The sequence below is a fragment of the Tetrao urogallus genome (assembly GCF_951394365.1).
Source record: "Tetrao urogallus genome assembly, chromosome: 3".
NCBI classification, from domain to species: Eukaryota; Metazoa; Chordata; class Aves; order Galliformes; family Phasianidae; genus Tetrao; species Tetrao urogallus.
Window position 1 is genome coordinate 87,414,549 of NC_136815.1, and position 19,283 is coordinate 87,433,831.

The 19,283-nt window shown below is 40.0% G+C and overlaps 1 protein-coding gene across 1 annotated transcript in view; it reads left to right on the forward strand.

The window, feature by feature from the left end:
• The window catches only part of CDKAL1 (CDKAL1 threonylcarbamoyladenosine tRNA methylthiotransferase), a gene marked incomplete at its 5' end in the record, with an annotated part of 370,841 nt that extends 365,692 nt beyond the window's left edge, over positions 1–5,149 (forward strand). Inside the window, one exon of the mRNA XM_079533182.1 lies at positions 4,868–5,149. Coding sequence (XP_079389308.1) covers positions 4,868–5,071 — 204 coding nt within the window. The 3' untranslated portion in view covers positions 5,072–5,149. The remainder of the gene's footprint in view (positions 1–4,867) is intronic.
• Positions 5,150–19,283: the final 14,134 nt, after the last annotated feature.

A 19,283-nucleotide genomic window follows, 5' to 3' on the forward strand; every position in this document is an offset into this window, starting at 1 on the left:
TGGGTATAAGGAGAAAAATTTTTGCCATGAATGCCATCAAGTAGTTGAACAACAGTCCAGAGGCTGTGCAGTCTCTGACCTTGGAGGTTTTCAAGGCCTGACTAGTTAAGGCCCTCAGCAAGCTGGCCATACCTGATCCTTTTTTGAGCAGCAGGATGGGTTAGGTGCAGACTGAATTAGCCTAGGATCCTCTGACGGACAGAAAGATAGTTTTAGCAATTAATGGCAGCCATTTGCATGATGCTTTGGGTAATTTATTTTCCTGCTATAACTCCAGTGGTACTGTCTTGGGGATAATAGAATCCTAATTATCACCAAGACTGATCATTTAGTGAGAATTTAGTATTAAATTTGTATTTATCCCGGTTCAGTTCTTTCTGTATCTTTAAAACACATGCTCACACCACGCACATATGCACACATGCACGTACTTATGCACACACCAAAAAAAAAAAAAAAAAAAAAAAAAGGAAAATAAAATACAAAATTCCCTTTACAGAAGTGCATGATTTCTTTAATTATTTTGTCAATGTTTTCCATTTCTTAAAACAAACAAGTAATAAATGTTGGAATTTGGAATCAGCGAGTTCCTAGGAGTGATACACAGATGATAACATTTGATGCAAGCATGCTTTTAGGCAGCATTTTATCTGAACAACAGCACTGTGCAGTTACTGGGAGTATATACATGGTGGTAGGGGTATTTCTTATGGAAATTATCATGTAACTTCATTAGAAAAAAAAAAAAAGCTGTTCATTTTCTGCTTTGTAATCGTTGTTCCACAGTTGCAGGAGGCTAATAGAATACAGTAATAAATCAAGGGAGCTCTCTTAATAGCTTCAGATCTAAATGGGTCTTCTGGAACCATTAAATATAACAATATACATGTGTTTCCAGTGTGTAACCTGTGTGACCTTCAGTAACTGTTTGTTTTTTAAATCTGAAAAATGCCTCCAAAGTGTGATAGCCCAGAGATTCAAACGGCACAGTAGGATATGAAATGCGTATTTTTTATATGTTTTCTTCTAATTTGTCACATAGGCTACTTGTGTGTGATTATATAGAAGTCCATATTTTTAAACCCAGTAGTACAAGCGTGGAAGATATACTTGCTTGTGCTAGAAGGTTCAGAAGTCGAATTTATTTTGAGATATGCTCAGTCAAGTAGTTTTTCACAGCAGTTAGCTAACACTTCGAGCTCTAACAGTGCCCCTGAGCCATGGAAGAAATTTGCATATAAGGAATGTTTTGAATCTATTAAAACCTCAGCTCAGAGCTAAAGAGTTGCTATCATGTCTTCGTTGACTAACATGAAGTGAGATCTTACAGAAAGCTAGGCTGTGATCGACAGATGCCAAAGCCTAGGTTTTGATGTGATTGTCTGTTTCTTTCATGCATAGCAGTTTAAGACTGTGACTGGAGCTTCAGAAAGACAGCAGTCAATGGGTCTGTGCAAGAGTACAGAAAATATATTACTCCTGGCAGTTGTCAAGGCAGAATTATGCAAAAAATAATCTGAAATGCATTTGATCATATACTAGATGGTTTAATAATTTATAATATACCTTATTAGCAAAGTCTTGTGTTTACTTTGTGGCTGCCAAAACAAGATGAAAGGCTAACTCCATGGAAATACAAGATGCTTAGCTCAAAATGCCTTCTTTGCATTTCAGTTTGCTAATTCTTCCTCTTCTCCTCGTTTTGATTAATAGTATATGTGTACATCTTAGAATACCTTTTTCTTTTCAGTGAGAACAGTCCTTGTTATTAATAACAAGCAGCTCAAGAATTTATGGCCTAACAAGACTTAAATTAGTATGAATTTATATTTCTGGAAACTTTTTTATTATTTCCCCCAAGTATTTTTTCAGATAAAAAAGACTCTTCGGATTTAGATCTAAATTCCAAAAAGCTGAATCATTATGCTAATCTTCCCAAGTCCTGCAGCTACAAAGGTATTTGTGAGCCCAGGTTCAGAAAGTGTTGCACTCTCACTAGTGACTGTGTACAGTAAACACTTTTCTCCAGAGATACAACAAGGGCCTTGCAGAATTAATGCTTCGATAAAGTCAGAGCTGGAGGGAATTAGCTAGCTCAAGGGCTGAAATGTTTGCCTCCAGCCAGCCAAAGTGGATATAATGATCTTGGTTTTAAGAAAGGTGCTGTGCAGTTGTCTCATTCCTCGAGGTACACTAGATAGAAAGCTTTAGGGAAAATAAAAATTGTGGAGGATCTCAGGATATAGCAGTTAAGTACTGCAAACTCTGAGGGTTAGATGAAGGCCCAAAGAAGCTACTGAAATTTGTCTTGCCTACTTTAGAATGCATGGTTTTAATTCTGGCTTGTGCAATTTCATCTTCTCCTGTCCTTCTCTGTGCGTGCAATATAAACTATGGTATATACTACTGAAAACCAGTTCCTCAGATGGAGCCTACAAAATGGCATCTGTACAGATAAAAACATGTATGTTGTGTTTTCCACATCTGGCACTGTGATAGTTACATGATATTAAGGGCAGATTATATAGGGGGGCTCTTCACTGTTTTACACACTGCACTGATGGCCGCTGCAGCCCTTCGCTCAGGCTTGAGACAGCGTGTCCAGTTTAGCTATTGAGAGCTCTGTGCTGCACCTTACAGAGCTGCAGAGCAGGCTGTTAGGAAGATGCATCTACCTGCAGGTGTCTCTGAGAGATTATCATGTTTTAAAGCTGTCATGCAAACTGCAGAGTGGACAAAAGATTGTTTGGTTATACGCTGGAAAACAGAAAAACTGTGAAATAGAAATGAGGTGCCAGTGGAATCACTACTGAAAACCACTATGCAGGGATGTGAATGAATACATGAGGCACTAATGTGTTTAACTGTTAGTCAAATAAATGAATAGAAGAAGAAACGCCAACTCTCTCAAAACCTGGTATCAGTTGTAACTTGTTGTGTTTGGGTTGTTTGCTGGCTATCCTCAGTCCCATAGAGACAGTATATAGGAAATGAGGGCAGTGCATGTGGAGCAGCGTGGGTGAGGTAGTTAGAAACTACTGAGGTAGTTGTCATGTTGTCTGTTTTCTGACAGAGGATATCTGGTTTTGTACAACTGAATGTTCAGGACTTGACTTTAGGATTATCAAACTGCATATGAATATTTAATCAGGAGTTAGGAGTTGGGTTGCAGTTACCCAGATTTGAAAAGTCGTGAATCAGTAAAAATTAAATTTCAAATACATCTATGTTGGATTATATTGTTATTTTTATGGCCTAACCCATTCTCTGAATCACCTCAGACTCTAGTGTTAACATGAAGAAATTCATGTGAAAACTCGGCATGACCATAAATTGTGCTACTTAGAGATTTGTGAGATCTTCAAAGAAGAGAAAGGCTTTATACATCTCTAAAATGAGTATATTGCAGATGAATTTTGATTCATATATATGAACGTTATTAATAGTTGATACCATTTGGTTTCCAGGTTATTCTGCATACAAGGGTTAATCAACTTTGATTTTGGGGGATAAAATAGCTGTGGCCAGTAACTAAAACTCATTGGTTATAGCTGTTAGCAATATGGAGCAGTGTGTTGATAGTTTTGGTATTGTTGCCATGCCTTATGCTTCAGATAACTATACTCCAACTTGCTTACCTGTTTCCTTTTCTTCTCTTCACCCAGCTGATGATCTTCTGGGGGTAGTACATGTAAGAACTCCTCCTCCATTCGTATGTCACTTGTTCAGTAGCCTTTCATCTATGTGAATTGTGATCTAAATCAAAAATACTCCGGATATTAAAATAACACTTAAGTCAGGCTGTCATTTACCCCTTTAATGCTTGCTCACCCAGCCCGTAGCAATCATTAGTTTCCTTTTGCAATTGCTATACTGGAACTGATTCCTGAAGTGAGAAACAAGAGGCAGTTGCAGACAGTCTGAATTGTGCAATCACACTTCCTTGGGCAAGCACATGTCTTGGAGCTTTGATATTTCCTTAAATTTGCCCAGCAATACGTTTGGTGAAGGAGGGAATCAAGCACCTAGTCTGTGCTTTCATGTTCCAGCTGCTTGGAAATGCAAGGTTATCCAGAGAGGTACTTTCTGTGTGCCTGACTTGTTTTCTATAAAGTGTAAAAGAAAAAAAAAAAGGGGGGGGGGGGGGGTGTAGGATGGGGATTCATCTAAGTTTTTTTTATCCAGAACAATTTCAGACCAATTATAAACCAGGCTGAGTTCAGTTGAATTCATTATTGAGATAAAGAGAAGATGAAAGAAATGCTGAACAGAAGTATTGAATTGTCTGATGCAAGATCATTTCACCTTTGTGTAATTACACCTTTTACTTTCTTTTCCACTTAGACCTCTTGGAGATGTAATCAGATTACAGCTTTAATAGATGCTCTTATTTTTAAATATCTCCATGGATAGCATGCTGAAGTGAACAAGGTTGCAAGACAGAGGAATATCTTATACTTTCCACTTGGATTTAAGCTGAAGTGGTGATTCAGCATCTGTAACTTGTGCTGCAGTCCACATGTTCTGGAGGATCTTGGTGCTTGCAGTCAGGTTGAGAGTGGTAATGGCAGGCACACCAGGGAACTGAATGAGAAGGTTTCTATTGGGAGATCTGTTTCTCTTGTTAACAGCTTCATTGATGTGGCAGTTAATTCCATTAGAAAGATTGACTTTGTATGGCATTGGTAAGAATTCTATTGGTATGAAAAACAGACGACTAGATGTTGGTGCAGTGCAGATTGAATTTGCATTGAAAAAGTGTATTATCTTGAACGTCAATGCAAAGGGAAGATTCTATTTGTATTTGATATGTACAATCAGAAATACATAGCAAAGTTTCAATCTTAATGCATGCATTTCTTCACAGGAGTTCAGGCATGCACGGAATGGCACAAAGTGGAAAGCACATCCGTCTGCTGAGATCCCAGTGAAAGCAGCACTCATCCCCTGGATGGCTTTGCATCTCCCATGGCACCAAGAAGGAAGAGGACTGAAGATACTGTCTGTCAGCCTGGCTCTACTGGCATTTCTTGCTATGGTTTACTATGGAGGAGTTAAAAGAGAACTGTGAATTGAATGCGGTTTTCATAAAAAAAAAAAAAAAAAAAAAATTGCTGTTTAAAGTCTTCAAAGAAAACACTTAGAGCAACAATTCTCTCTCTCTTAAAAAGTGATATAAATCGGGCAATAATTTGTACTCACCCTATGCCTTTCCTGTCATTCATAGGAGAGAATGCTAATAAGCTCTGGGAGACCTGAAGTTTGAGATCTTTGTTTAGCAGGGAAGTTTATTGTATCTTTCTTCCTCTTCGTTTTTCTAAAATGATGCAATGTTTGCATTGCTTACTCTTTTTGTAACTGCCGTGGCAGGTTGAATTGTGTGCAGAAAACTCATAAAGCTTTTAATAAATCTTTCAATTGAGCTTTTCTGCTAGTCTTTTATGTGCAGAACATTTACAGCTTCCTTAAAGATTTTGCTTAATGCAGTGTGATATGTATCTTTTTACATTAGAATCAAACGCTGCTCGGCCATTAAAATTCATCATTTGTTGCTATTGATTTTGTTCTCCTGTCTGAAAGAATTCTTGGTCTGCCATCTTGCCTGTCAACTTCAGAAGGAATTACTAAGCTTTGTTGATACAACAAAAATCATTTTTTTACAAAGACAGTTGTGTGGGGTTTTTTTACTGTTGAATGGGAATTCCAGTGGTAGAGTTCTGCTATAGGGTGGGTTTAATACAATCTCCATAGACAGTACAGTGCTCAGAGAAACAAAGGTGAATCTCATATTAGCTGTGTATTAGATCATATTGTGTGTAAGACAATATTGCTCCTTTAGTGGGAAAGCTACATTTTGCCCACTCCAAATCTCTAATTACATCCTGCAAGCCATTTCTGTCACTACAAGGTCTCTGTACATCTCAGGTTGTGCTATTCAGTCAGGGACTAAAGTCTTCCCAGCTGTTACATGCATGAAATTGTTCTTTATTCAGCCCTTGTTGCCTTTATAGATCTTCATCCAAACCACCACTTGCAAAGCCTGCTTTAAATCTTAAAGCAGGGACAGTGTTTTCAGCATGTTAGTGTAGGACTGAGTCTGTGTTCCACACGTGGCTCTACAGTGCAGACGAATAATCACGCTTTGTGCTGTTTAAGTTGAGGTTTTATCATACATACAGGCAATTAAGCAGTTCCACCACAGTGCTTCCAATACGGCCTGTAGGACGTATCAACAAATGTAACTGTCTCCAAGAGTTTAGGTGTGTAATTCATTATTTTTCTTATTGCAACCACTAACAGTTATGAGCCAAAACTCAAAAATGTTGAGATTAAAGAAAGAAAGAAAGAAAGAAAGAGAGAAAGAAAGAAGGGAGGAAGGGAGGAAGAGAGGAAGGGAGGAAGGATCAAAATCCTGTGATCTTGATTTGCTTCTGCTTGCTTTCCAGGTTTTTCTCTACAGCCAGAAATATGTGACAATCAGTAATTTACATTTTTAACAAATCTGGAATTCTTAAAAAAGGAGAAAAAAAAAAGAAGAAAGAAACAGGAAAAAAAAAAAAAAGGACTTGATTCCAGGAGCTGAAATTTGCAGGAAAGTGCCGTATATCACAGGAAAACTATGAGTTGACAAAATCTTCACATCTAAGCCAAATTTTTGCATTTGACAGGAATAAACTATGCAGATTTGTGCTATGCCTCTAGCACTCTCGCTGTCAGCCACTCTAGCTTATCTAATCATAGCAATTACAGACTCATTGCATCAGCTGTTGCAGAGATTTATGAAGCTTGTGATTTCGATTTTGTTGGTGCTAATGGAACCAGCTTATTTTCTTGGAAATAATGCAGTGTATGAAAAGAGGGCAAAGAGAACTTTTCAGTAAGTGACAGTGCCCACAGATGCAGTATATCCTTAAACTGAGATTTCCACTGATAAGTAGGAAGTGTTGTATATCAAGTGCTTTATTATTTTCCTTCAGATTTCAAGAGGGCTTTTTCACACTTTGTATTGTAGAGGAGTAGTGTGTTTTTCATGCATTTCTATTAGTTTACATCTGAGACTTTGAAGAAGCCTTCTCTCCTTTCTGGAACAGGTTGACCTGAACATATCTGATCTATAAGTTCTGTCCCTGTTTCGTTCCCTGAATGCTTCTCGGTGCCTGGCCAGGTGGCACTTAGATTACATCAGAATTAAAGTGAAGAATTAAAAATTAAATCAGCAATATGTTTGAGACTTACTTATGCTGTGTATTCTTTTTAGAAGCCGTCAGAGAGAAAATCTGCTGCAGAGAAAAATCTACGTCAGAGAAACCTACTGCACTCTAAATTAATGAGGATGTTGCAGGAGAATTTTCCCCACAGTCAGATATCTCACTCTACCAGGTACATAAACACACTGGTCACTATAGAGCGTGTCTGGCTAATAAGAGGTCTACATTCAGTGCTCTTTTTTGTTGTTTTCATTTTGCTTTTTAGCATACAGCGTTTCTTTTTGGTGCCAAGAAAGACTCAGCCATTTTTCTTACTGTCTGTCCCAGCTTTGACTTCTCTTTGGCTGTTTTCAGTAAGGAATCTTGCAAACCACAAGACTTAAATAGCAAGGGTATCCTAAATCTCTTCTGAAAAACACTAAGTGTATGCTTTCTGTGTTTACTTCTGCATGATTTTGGATGCTGGAGGAATTTGTCATTTAATCTTTTTCTTGCAGTTTAATGGCATACTTGCTTAGAAAAGGAGTATGAAATAAAAGATGTGTTTTGTATAAGAGTTGTTTGAAAGAGAAAGGCAAGTACCTTTTGAGGAGAGTTCATCCCCCCTATCACATCACTGCCTGCACATCCGAACATCTGATAGCTTCTGTTAATTTAATTCACTCCCCACTTCAGCTTCCCATACGGAAAGCTGGAGTGATTTTTGACTAACAGCAAGTAATATCTGAAGTGGCAGCAACTGGCAACCCTGACACAGAGCTTGGCTGTGGCCATTACTCAGAATCCTTCCACTCCTCTCGGGAAGCAATTACAATTTCACAGGTTGGAATTAAAGCTCCCTGCGGTATGCTATAGAGTAACTGAAACTGTCAAAGTGATTTCAAGCTGCTAATCTCTCGCTGCTCCAGGAGTGGAAATACAGCCCCTCTTACCCAGACACAGATCTGACGTTAAAAACTACAGCCTCCCACTATGCTTAAATACACAGGGAGAGTGGTGTGATCTACTTCTCTGTAAAGAAGCTGTGTCTATGAACATTTGTGTGTTACTAACCAGTCTATCTTTTTTAACTACAAGATGTGTGTCGTTTCAGAGAGTAAGGCAAATAGAAAGCTCTGAGAATTTGGAGGAGTGAGTAGGCATTGGCCTATTGTGAGGTTTATTTTACTGTATAAAGAGAAACTAAGCCTTTGGAAATCAAAAACGGGAGAAAAAAAAATGAGAGGCAGTAAAGCCTTTGTAAAGCTAGGGTACAAAACGAAAAATGTTAGTGCAGAAGTTGCAAAGCAGGTTTGAACCAAGAGGCACAGCCCACAGCATTAGGGACTAGCTGCAAAACACCATTTGACTTGTTCAGAGGCAGGGTTTATCTGCTGGATAATAGCTAGGTAATTAATGTTAGAATGGTGCTTGGAAGTGTTTCTGCAAATATCATTAGGGGTCTTTTTGTCACATATTGCATTAATGCAGGCTTTTACATAACATCGAAGTGATTTATTTTATTTTTTTTCTGCAAAATATGTAAAGATGCTTCAGCACTTCTTGGAGAGGAGAAGAATTGTGACTAGTCCTATTTTAAGGTTAAAGAAGCCTGCTACCAAAAAAAAATCTTAATATATAACTGTGTCCCTGCACTTGCAGGTATACCAAAGTCTGTTAACTCCCACCTGGGAAGCAGTTTTAGGTAAGGACCATTTATTTGGAGATCTTATTGTGCTATGTTGTGACAAGCTGGGTGTTTGAAAAGTAGTGAAAGTGCCTGTGTTCCAGTCAAAAAGCTCATCAAACATGATGGCAGAAAAGATCCTCAGATCTCTTTGTTCCTCCCTTTTACAGCCTCTCAGGCCTTTTCACCATCTCTGCAGACTTCCCATTTCCTTAACGCTCTGCTTGATCAAATCTCCCCTGTCAGTGTCAGAAGCTAAAAGGAATAGTTAGATAATGTGCCTGACTTTTCTTGTGATCCTGTTAGGGAGGTAGGGTAAGAAATAGGAAGGTGAGGATATAGTCCAGTGATTAAGGAGTTATGATGATCAAAGAGTATGAGATATTCTTTCATGTGGGAGCTGATCACCTAAAAAGGATCATAATATCTGCCTTGTGTGTCCTCTTCCTCTACCTGCAGTGAGTAGTTGCTCACTCTTATATTACTGTTCAGACTAAACTGCATTTTGTTATGTAATGGAAAAATCCAGAGTGTCTAAATTAGATGTTTGAGAGCAGAATGAAATACAGTAATGAAGCGGGGATGTGCATATGCACCCCAAAACCAGCAGCTAGCGAAGCATCATACACCTCTATTGTCATACAGCCTCATCTTCTATTTGCAGCTGAACTTCTTCTTCTTTTTTTTTTTTTTTTTTTTTTGAATACTCAGTCTACATTCCAAGGGTCCAAGATGAAGATTCCTCTGGAAAAACCTAACCAGACTGAGAGGAAAAATCTGCTTTTTGTTTAACGTTTATTTCACTGAGTGGGGAGAGGCAGGGTATGTGAATTATATCCCACAAGTGGAGAAAGGCTGATATTTAAGCATCTTCTTTGCATCTTTGTTTTACTGGAAGCTAGTTAGTAATGATAGCTGTTATTGAAAAGCACTGCAAATGTGAGATTTTATGGAGTCCATTCTGCTTTGGATGGTTTGCTGGTTGTAGGTAATGGAACAAAATTCCATGCTAGTGACCAGAGTGTGATTCAAACTCATGCTTACAGCTTGCATGCTTTCTATGTCCCGTCTGTTGCTGAGTGTGAGAACAGGCTAGTTGTGCTCAGCTGAGCATAAAATACTGTCTACTCCCTTCCTGGGTGGTGTTTGTGGGGATGGGTGTACAAATGGTTAGTTGGCAATGAGTTACAGATTACAGGAGAACCTTGGGGATGATAAAATGCACAACAAAAGGAGTTGTAATTGTTTGGCAATACTGTGAGTTGGGGGTCTGAAAGAAATTAATGCAGTGAAGTCCTGACATCATGGGAAATTTGACTTTGCATAGTTAAGAGCTCATTACTGTACACTGTAAAGACGAAAACTGTTTTATGGTGCTTGGAACGCCTTGCTGCATAGGCACCCTTCCCAGCTGCTCATGACTCTTTACCATGGTGCACTGGAGCAATTCATTTCACCCCACTAGGTCCTTCCCAATGGTACCGCAGCTGGAGAAAAGCAGGCTGCCTCATCTGAGTTCTTACTGTGATCAGGTGTGTGCAGTTTTATGGAGGAGGATGCTTCAACTTTTTGTTGCCTATCACCCTGTTTTGTCAAACATGACGCTTCTTAGGTAAAATGAGTGAACTGTGACCAGCAAAGCAACTAGCTCAATCTATTCAGTAATTAACACGTAGTATTTAAGGACTGCAAATTTGGACAATTTGTTCTTTGTGTACCTCCTTTCCAATCTTTCCGTGAGCCCGCATTCCCTTCTCCTTTCTTGCAGCAGAAGCAGCTTTGCCCAGTCTGTTGGCACCTCATTTTTGTTTTATAGAAGATGACGTGACTTCAGAAAGAGAATATTAGTCTGATTGCAGTGGCTGCTTCCCTGAAAACAAAAATGCTTCTTCTCCTTTTGGAGCTGATCTCCCAGAGATATCAGTGCTTGGAAGCTATCACTTTGCAGTGTCTCTGCACTGACAACTGTGCAGTGCCTGGTCAATGCAGCTTTTGGGCTAATTTTAGAAACTCCCATTTCCTAACAAACAGAATGAAAAGGCCTCTTCTGTTGTGCTATTTTACTGTAAACTCCAGAAATCCAGTAATTCAAAGCAGGAGATAAAATACATCATTGATTTCAGTTGAGTGTATTAAATTTGTTATCCATGAGTGGCTTTGTGAGCCATAAAAGTCAACATCTAACAGTCATTTACTGTAAGATCTCTATGCAAGAGATTATAAAGTGACATGGTCTGCAGAGTATTAGTATGAGACAGCAGAAGGAAACAAGTGTGCAACTTTCTGAATCAACCACACAGATAACCAGTAACAGAGAAAAGGATGTTCCTACTCAAAGGACAGCTTGTATTACAATAGTATTAAGGAAATAAAGAAAGATAACAGGTACGTTATGCCACAGGTGCCTTATTAAATTTGCTTCTGTCCTGCTCAGATTGTTTGGTAGGCAGAAAGAGCAAACTGCATGATGGTGTCTAGCAGAAGGATAAACAAAGCCTAACAGCAGCTAGCAGCTTTGGCTCGGTGAGAAATAAATTACTTGGAACAGATCTGAATCTCCCACACTTCCCTATCTCCTCCCTACCAGCTCTAAAAGGAGACACTTCCTTGTTTTGGGCTGTTTCTTTCTTTCTTTCTCCAAATATGCTCATGTTCCAGAAATCTTCATACTCCACCTAATTCTGAAGTAATACTGAAATAAATTTTTCACCTCCACTTTTGTTTAAAAGATCAAGATGGTTCCTGGTTTGTTGCATGCCCTGTGGGCCTTAATCAACTGACACTTTATTGGTAGGCAGAAGGGGTTCATTTTTATTTGAACTGATTTGAAGCTAAACTGGAAATGTTCAGTTGATCTGAGGACCGCTAATAAAGGGATCAAGAAAATCAAGCCTAGCTGGCAGTCAATTTGCTATATTTACTGTTTCTGTCTACAGATTTACTGGGATTGCATACTGAAAATTGTTAAAACTGAGTAATGTTTTATGCACAGTGACCAATTTTCAGTTTCTATTAAATTATACAGACGTGTTAAAATCAGACACGGATAATCCATAGCCTTGCCACAGCATGCATCTGTGGGGAAAACCAGAAACAATGCAAGGAGGACCACTGCAGGGCAGTGATAGCATGCTTTGCTCTCACCATCTAGGAGCCTTCTGCATGGAACTTCTGTTATGGGAGAAGAAAAGCAAACACTGTGCAGCTGATAAGGAGAAGTTTCTACTCTTTGTAAAAAAAGTGTCTGTCTTGTACCACTACAGCAGACCACCGCTGCAGAGGTGAATGAGCCTTACATGTGTTGTCTGTCAGTGGCAGAGCTTCTGGGGCAACCTTCCGTCAGCTGTGTTTCTTTCCATGGTCTTTGAAAGACGTTTACCTGCCCTGCCCCTTGTTTTGGGCTGTTTCTTTCTTTCTTTCTTTCTCCAAATATGTTCAAAAGCCTTCTATGCTTGGGTATTCTTTAATGAGTTTGGAAACCCAGGATTACAACTTTCTGAGTCACAGCAAGGAGGACAGTATTTCAGCCCTTCACATCAAAGTTGTTGCCATATAAGAGGGTTCAATAATGTATTTCCTTTTCTTGTTGCCTACACTGCTGTAAAAATTGAGTCATCAGCATATAAATGCTTTCTTGGCCTCTCAATATGTGATTTTTTTGTGTGTTGACTAGCTGCCCATTTCATTTCTCCTTCCACACTCATCTAGGTAAGAATAATGAAATTGGATAGCTGCCAGTTATATTTCATATCGGTGCAAATGCAGGAAAGCTGGGGCTACTCGTAACTACTGTCTTATCTGCCAGGAAGTCCATGAAGCTGCAGTTCTGGTGGTTCCCACTCAGAGCAGTGGCACGAGCAAAAGCCTTGGAATAGCTTTAGTAGTAAAGTCTGGTCCTGTGGACAGGCTTGTGCTGTGGTCCTCCATGGTGTGCTAGAGGCCAAGGAAAGAAGGAGATGAAATTTGGCTCCTTTGGGGGAAAATATCCAAGGAGGGAACATATTTATTTTTGTTTCCTTGAAACATTCTACAATCTGGTCCAAATTCACTTGACAGGTAGAACTGACAAGGTCTCCTTGCTTTTAAAAAAAATGACAGTACTAACTGAACTGATTTTCCAATTGTCAGAATTCAGTTTTCTAGACGTTATTCCTGTTTCAGGCAGTAAAAGCAGGCTGGTGTAATGGCAACAGACGAGCAAAAAACTTTTCTCCTCTTTTCTTAGGCTCTCCAAAGTTAGTTGTAAAACAAAAGTTTTGTCCCAGTGGAGAAGGAATACTTTGGGTGGTTCTTTCCATACTATGTAATTGTTATTATGGGACAAGATATAAATAAGACCTAAGGAAAAAAAAAGATAGATGTTAAGTAAATGACCTTATTCTGTTGTGCAGTATGATCTTAAAGCAAGAGTCATAAACGTGAGGGTGCCATGCCATCTTTTTGTTCATTTTTTTTTCTTTTCTTACCTTTTCCCTTAGTTATTGTCAGACTAAACTTTTTGTTTCAAAATAGAATAGCTGCAGCTCATCTGTTCCTCTTAAGAAAACATGTCTTCTGTCACAATAGTTTCTGTAGGCTGAAACTAATTCCCCAGAAACTGGAATCAACACTGCAGCATCAGGAGTGGCTATAGAGGCCCAAACAGATTTAAACAAAGGCTGCTGCTTTCTCTTCTGCCTCCTTCCATCTCTGGCTTTTGCTGGCACCACCGGTATCTTTTGATGGGATTTCTTTTGAGTTGGCTTATGTTGCTGACCTGGCTTGCTGTGCAGCAGCATGAGCACTTTTGCAAGGAAAAGGATGATTTACATCATCTGGAGCTGCTGGAGAACCGTGCTTTGGGCCAAAAGACAAGGATTGCGTAAAGCTTAGAGCTGAACTGCCTCTTGCTGGTACAGCTCTGGAAAGTCTCTTGCTCTACCACTTGACTTCAATCACATAGTTGCAGTATCATGCTGTGGCCAGACCAATATGTGCCTGAAAACAGTACAGTTGTGCAAGCATTGCAGTGCAGAGCTTTAATGTCGTTCAGAGACCTCGACACAGCTTTGGAGATGCAATGTGCTCAGGAGCTGCAGAGCGGGGCTCACAGCCCACAGTGCAGGCAGGGCATTGCTGAACTACCAGGTTTCATGGTACCACAGTGCTCTGTTCTGAGCAACTTGGAATTATTGTCGTAAAAGACACATAAAGTCACTCTGTCCACCCCTAGACTAGGAACTGCAGTGGTCCATATGAAATGAGACTTCCTTTTTCTTTTTTTTCTTTTTTTTCTTTTTTTTTTGAACAAACCTGAAGCACAACATGCCATTGCCTCCCAGGACGTGTTGTTTATGTGGGTAGAACAGACTTCATGTTTCAGGACTCCCCATCTGTCTCTTTTGTTAGCTGTAGAAATCACTTTAGAAAACAACTGCCATGTGAGTGGGTGGTTCGTGCTGGTTGTGGTTTAGGGGATTCTTTTCTTTTGTTGCATCACTTTCCTTGTGCACATGCTGCTAAATTTCTATTTGTTAAGGAAGTACAAAGGAGGAAAAAGTAAGTCCTGCGTCATTCATTTCAGTTTGCGTTTGTGCTTAGATCTGGTCAGAGCCAGCCAAATTCTGGGCACTCAGCGATGTCAGCAAACATAAAGCAGATATCTAGAACAAGACTTGGAGCTTTAAAGTCACAGTAAGACTTTGTTATGAACTTCTGCTGTGAAGACTTGCAGGATGACACATGCAAAAAAATGTTAACTTCTGTTAAAGGCTCTCATGGGATTTCTTACCAAATGTTAGCAAAAACTCAGCAGGACATCTCAAATGGTACATTCCAGAAGTTTTTATCACACATTTGTCGAAAACATCCTTGAAAAAACAATTAGAACAAGGGAAGAAAAGTTATACTTACACTGGATTGATACTGAATGCAAATTAGGTTTCTGGGAGCAATTTAGGAAAACAATGACGTTTAAGTGAGAGCTTAATGGAAACATGTGAGAATGGAAATGGCCTGAGCCTGGCCTTCTGCCCACTGTTCCCAGTGTAGAAAGCAAGTGACTACAGTTAAATTGTGAAGGAAAAAAAAAAAAAAGTGGGGAAAAAAAAAAAGGAAAAGTTTATAATGATAAAGTATCCTAGATGAAGTGTTTTGGGTACCTCGCTATTTCTGGCACTATATTTTTGTGTTTCCCATTGCAATTATTTACAAGTTTGCCCGTATGAGCATACATGTAGGTCACTCTGAAAATAATGGTTCCTATTTATTTCCAACTACAACAAATACAAAGAGCCCCATAACACTCTTTGATAGAGCAAAGTCTCAGGTACAAAACACCATTTTTGAACATTGTCACCATCATTAGCTATACATTTTCACCATCCAGAAACAAGAGCCCGTATACCATGCCCGTAAAAATCTTCACAAGAATAGATGACCCACTGTTGCTGTTGCCAGTGCTGAAATGCACCACCACTGCCCCATCTCCTCTTTGGCCTCCATCAGTATTCAGCAAACATCAGTGAATGTCAATGGGTGCCATTTCTTTTCCCCACATGGAGGAATTCAGTGACACACCTTTGCTTCATCTTCAGTTCCATATCAGATGTCACTTTGTCAGACTGCCTCTCTGCTGCCATCTGTTGTATTGCAATAATATTTAATGGGATAAATTGGTGGAAAGGTTCAACCTCTACTGCCATATCACCAACATCTGCCTCTGACACTGTGAGCAAACATAATAAAAATAGGAGGCATTACTTTCGGAGCAGCCCTCCTAGAATGTTTGCATGCAGGTACTGGTATTTTTTTTTTTACTTCCTCCTTCTGCAGTCAGTGGTTTGAGAAAGCTTGCATGAGTTTAAGGAAAGGGAAATAAGGTTGAAGAAAGATACTCTGCCTTGTTCTAAGGTTCCAAAATGCAGTTGGCTCGAAACAAAGACCACTGCTGGGGCCAGCGAGCAAAAGTGCCACCTGCACCATGCCCAGATCTACTTGCAAGACAAATGGGCCCATTGTTTCTGTGTGGGTAAAAAGCACCCGTCCTGGCAGGTCAGGGCTACATGAGGTAAGGAGATTCTAGATCAAATGCATGTAGAAGATTTTGGAGATAAGGACAGTAATGATAAGACTCGTGTGCTCTCTGATCATGTTTTGGAGGTGCAGTAAAACCACAAAGCACTGAGCTTGTGTTAGCTCACTCTGGTTGTTCCAGATACATAGAGGAGTTAACTTTCTACCAGTAGGCTTCATGCCAGGCAAGGTATCATTTTTCCCTCCATGGCCAATGTAGAGGTGTAATGCTGCCCTAAGCTTTCTATCATTTCCTGTAGCAAATTCTCCAGTTAGGTGGCTGTGTACCTGTGCCTGACACACAGGTGAGCCATAGCACATGGTGTGAAACTGGCAAAATGGGAGATGTATCTGAAGCTGGGTTTGTCTGGGTGAAGCCTTTACAGCCCTTCAGGTGTATGGGAGTACCTGGGCCTAGAATGAGGCTGAAGGTAAGCCTGTGGAGTGGCGTATAGTTCTTTACTTTTCAGTGCTTTTCAGAGGAAATGGTTTTAAGTTGAGGGAGGGCAGATTTAGGTTGGATGTCAGGGGGAAGTTCTTTACAGAGAGAGTGGCGAGGTGCTGGAACAGCTGCCCAGAGAGGCTGTGGATGCCCCGTCCCTGGAGGTGTTCAAGGCCAGGTTGGATGGGGCCCTGGGCAGCCTGGTCTGGTATTAAATGGGGAGGTTGGTGGCCCTGCCTGTGGCAGGGGGGGTTGGAGATTCATGATCCTTGAGGTCCCTTCCAACCTTGGCCATTCTGTGATTCTGTGCTATAAATGTGATGATTTTTATTTCCCCTTTAAATACTAGAGCTGCTGTAGATATAAGGGCTAATTCAGTAGCCAGCAGTCTTATCAGATATTATAGAAGAGCACAACAGAGCTGGCAGTCTTTGCTTTGGCTGTCACTGGCATTAGGCTAAAAGTATTCCTCAGAGAAGATGAGTGGTTGTACAGTTTTGGCAAATTCCCAAATTACTCACGTTTCTAATGAAAAAAAAAAGAAAAACTCTTCCTGTTGTATGTTCTAACACCGACTGCTGTTCTGGCTGCATGCAGAGAATCAGGTCTTGCACTGTTACTGAATTACATGCACAGCTTCCACAGCACAGTGCCCTTCATAGCTGTCATGGAATTGGAGCAGAACTGTGCTAAACAGCTGGGATCTTAAGATACCATCTAATCTCACAACGTTTCAGAAGGTCAGTTTCTCCCACTTAGGAGGAAGACCTCTGTTTATTTTCCTGCAACTTGTGCAGCATGAGGTCCTCCTTCTGTTGTGTCAGCTATAAATGGCACTTTACCAAGGACCATTACTGGCTTTTACATTGCAGACAATGAAAAACGACTTACAGTCTTCATTGTTGCGTTGGTTGTTCGGCATCTACTTAAAAATACATCTGGGTAAGTTTTAGTGTATTGTCCGGGTCTGCACTTAGCATGAGAGCCTGTAGACAGCAGTTGCTGCTGGAGATCAGTGTGAGATTGAGACTCTTGAAAGCAAGGTAAAGTGAGCTTGTTTAGTTCTGATGTGGCAAAGAGACTTAGTGGCCTGTTTCCCTCTTATCTTGAAGTTGGATTTATCTGACACAAGACTTCCCACACTGGCTGCTTTCTTGTAGTACTGAGGCAGCATCAGAATTATATACAAAGTCACTTCTTTTTCCAAAATGTTAGCTTATCCCCATCTATTTTTGATACATCTGCATATTTCATATTACTTTTGCCCACTAGGCACTCAGAGCATGCTTTCATAATTTTTCTTATATCCACTAGAACATAGAATTCTTTCTAAGGCATACTCAAACACACTTTATATGTATGAAAGTTGAGATCCTTCTCTCATTATCCTTTTAATTTCAATGTGTAAGGTCACTGCAGCCATATTTTTTCAGAGGTGGGGTTTAGGGCCCATTTTGGACGTTTGTGGGTAGGGGAAAAACTAGTATGTAAGAGAACTGTTTTCATTCCACTCACGTTGATTCACTTGGCTCATAAGAAGAGCTTATTGGTTTGTTTACTTGGAAAGAATGAATATCAACACAGAAATAAGCAGCTGAGAATAGGATTTCCAGAAGAAGAATTTTTCTGCTCAGTTTTCTGCTAGCAATATCTTTTAATATTGATGCAACTCCCAGTCCTGTGATGATCACATTACTTTCCCTTAGGAGTAAACACAGACAAAAGTGTCTGCTTAGTTTCCAAAATAGAGGACCATTGTTGCCTCAGGTGCTCAAATTTCCATTAAAAAAAGCCTCTTATAGCTGTACATACTGAGTGTATCAATGTACCTGGGGACTTCCATGCCAACTTTTGAGAAATACTAGGAACCCTTCTTCAAAAAAACATGGGAAAACAATTTACTGAACAAGCCTCCCGAAAGTGCTTTTTCAGACAGTCTTTCACCTAGCAGAAGCGCTCAGACCTGAAGTGCTTTGACTGGAACAAACTAACCATATTGTGTAGTTTTAGAACCTGTTTTTCCCTGCCTTTCAATCTTGCAAAAATGTGTAACCTTACGGGACAACAGGGTTAACCCTTTCTTATGACCCCATAGCACTGCAACACTCAAACCTCCTTCTGGAAATCCTCTTGGGCTAGTACATCGCAGTGCTACTTTTCAGAACGTACAGAACCTGATGTATTTAGCTTTTTTCACAGCATCCCACTGAGTCCCAGTTTCCAGGGACAATTCACGTCCTTCATAGCTCACAAGATCTTATAAAACTCAGCAACACTAAGAGGTTTGTCTGAGAGCAAGGCCGGGGCTACCAGGCTGACCCGGTTCTATACACAGTCTGCACCATTACCCATTTCAGCTATATGGCTCAATTTTTGAGCTTATAATGGAAAGTGTGTTGCTTACATTATGCATAAGTCATCAGATACTTTTATCAAGAGCTTCAGCTGCTCCAGTTTTCAAGCATGTCTGTGGGCTCCGTACATTTAGCGGCTTATTTCTGTGTGATGGTTTCATAATGCTGAAAATAGACAGAGAAGCAGACTCATATTCCTCAAACTGCCTGACGTGAGAAAATCATGTTGAACAGAAGGTTGCTGAGACCTGGAGAAGTACCACTTAGCTTATAACTTTCCAAGATGAAAGGAATTAGCTATCAGCAGCAGAAATTTCCGTTCTGCTTGCCTTCAGAGCATTTTGCAGGGGGCAGCGCTGATCCCTGTCGACAGACAGGATGCTATACAGAAATTACGTTTCTGTAATCACAAGCAGCACATCATGAAATTAGGTTCTATGTGGTTACGGTCGTGGTGCCTAAATCCTAATTTCAAACATACTTTTATACCAAAGTAAGACAGCAGATTAAAGAACTGAGCAACTTAGGGAATAAGAAATTGCAGGGAGAAACTGCAAGGT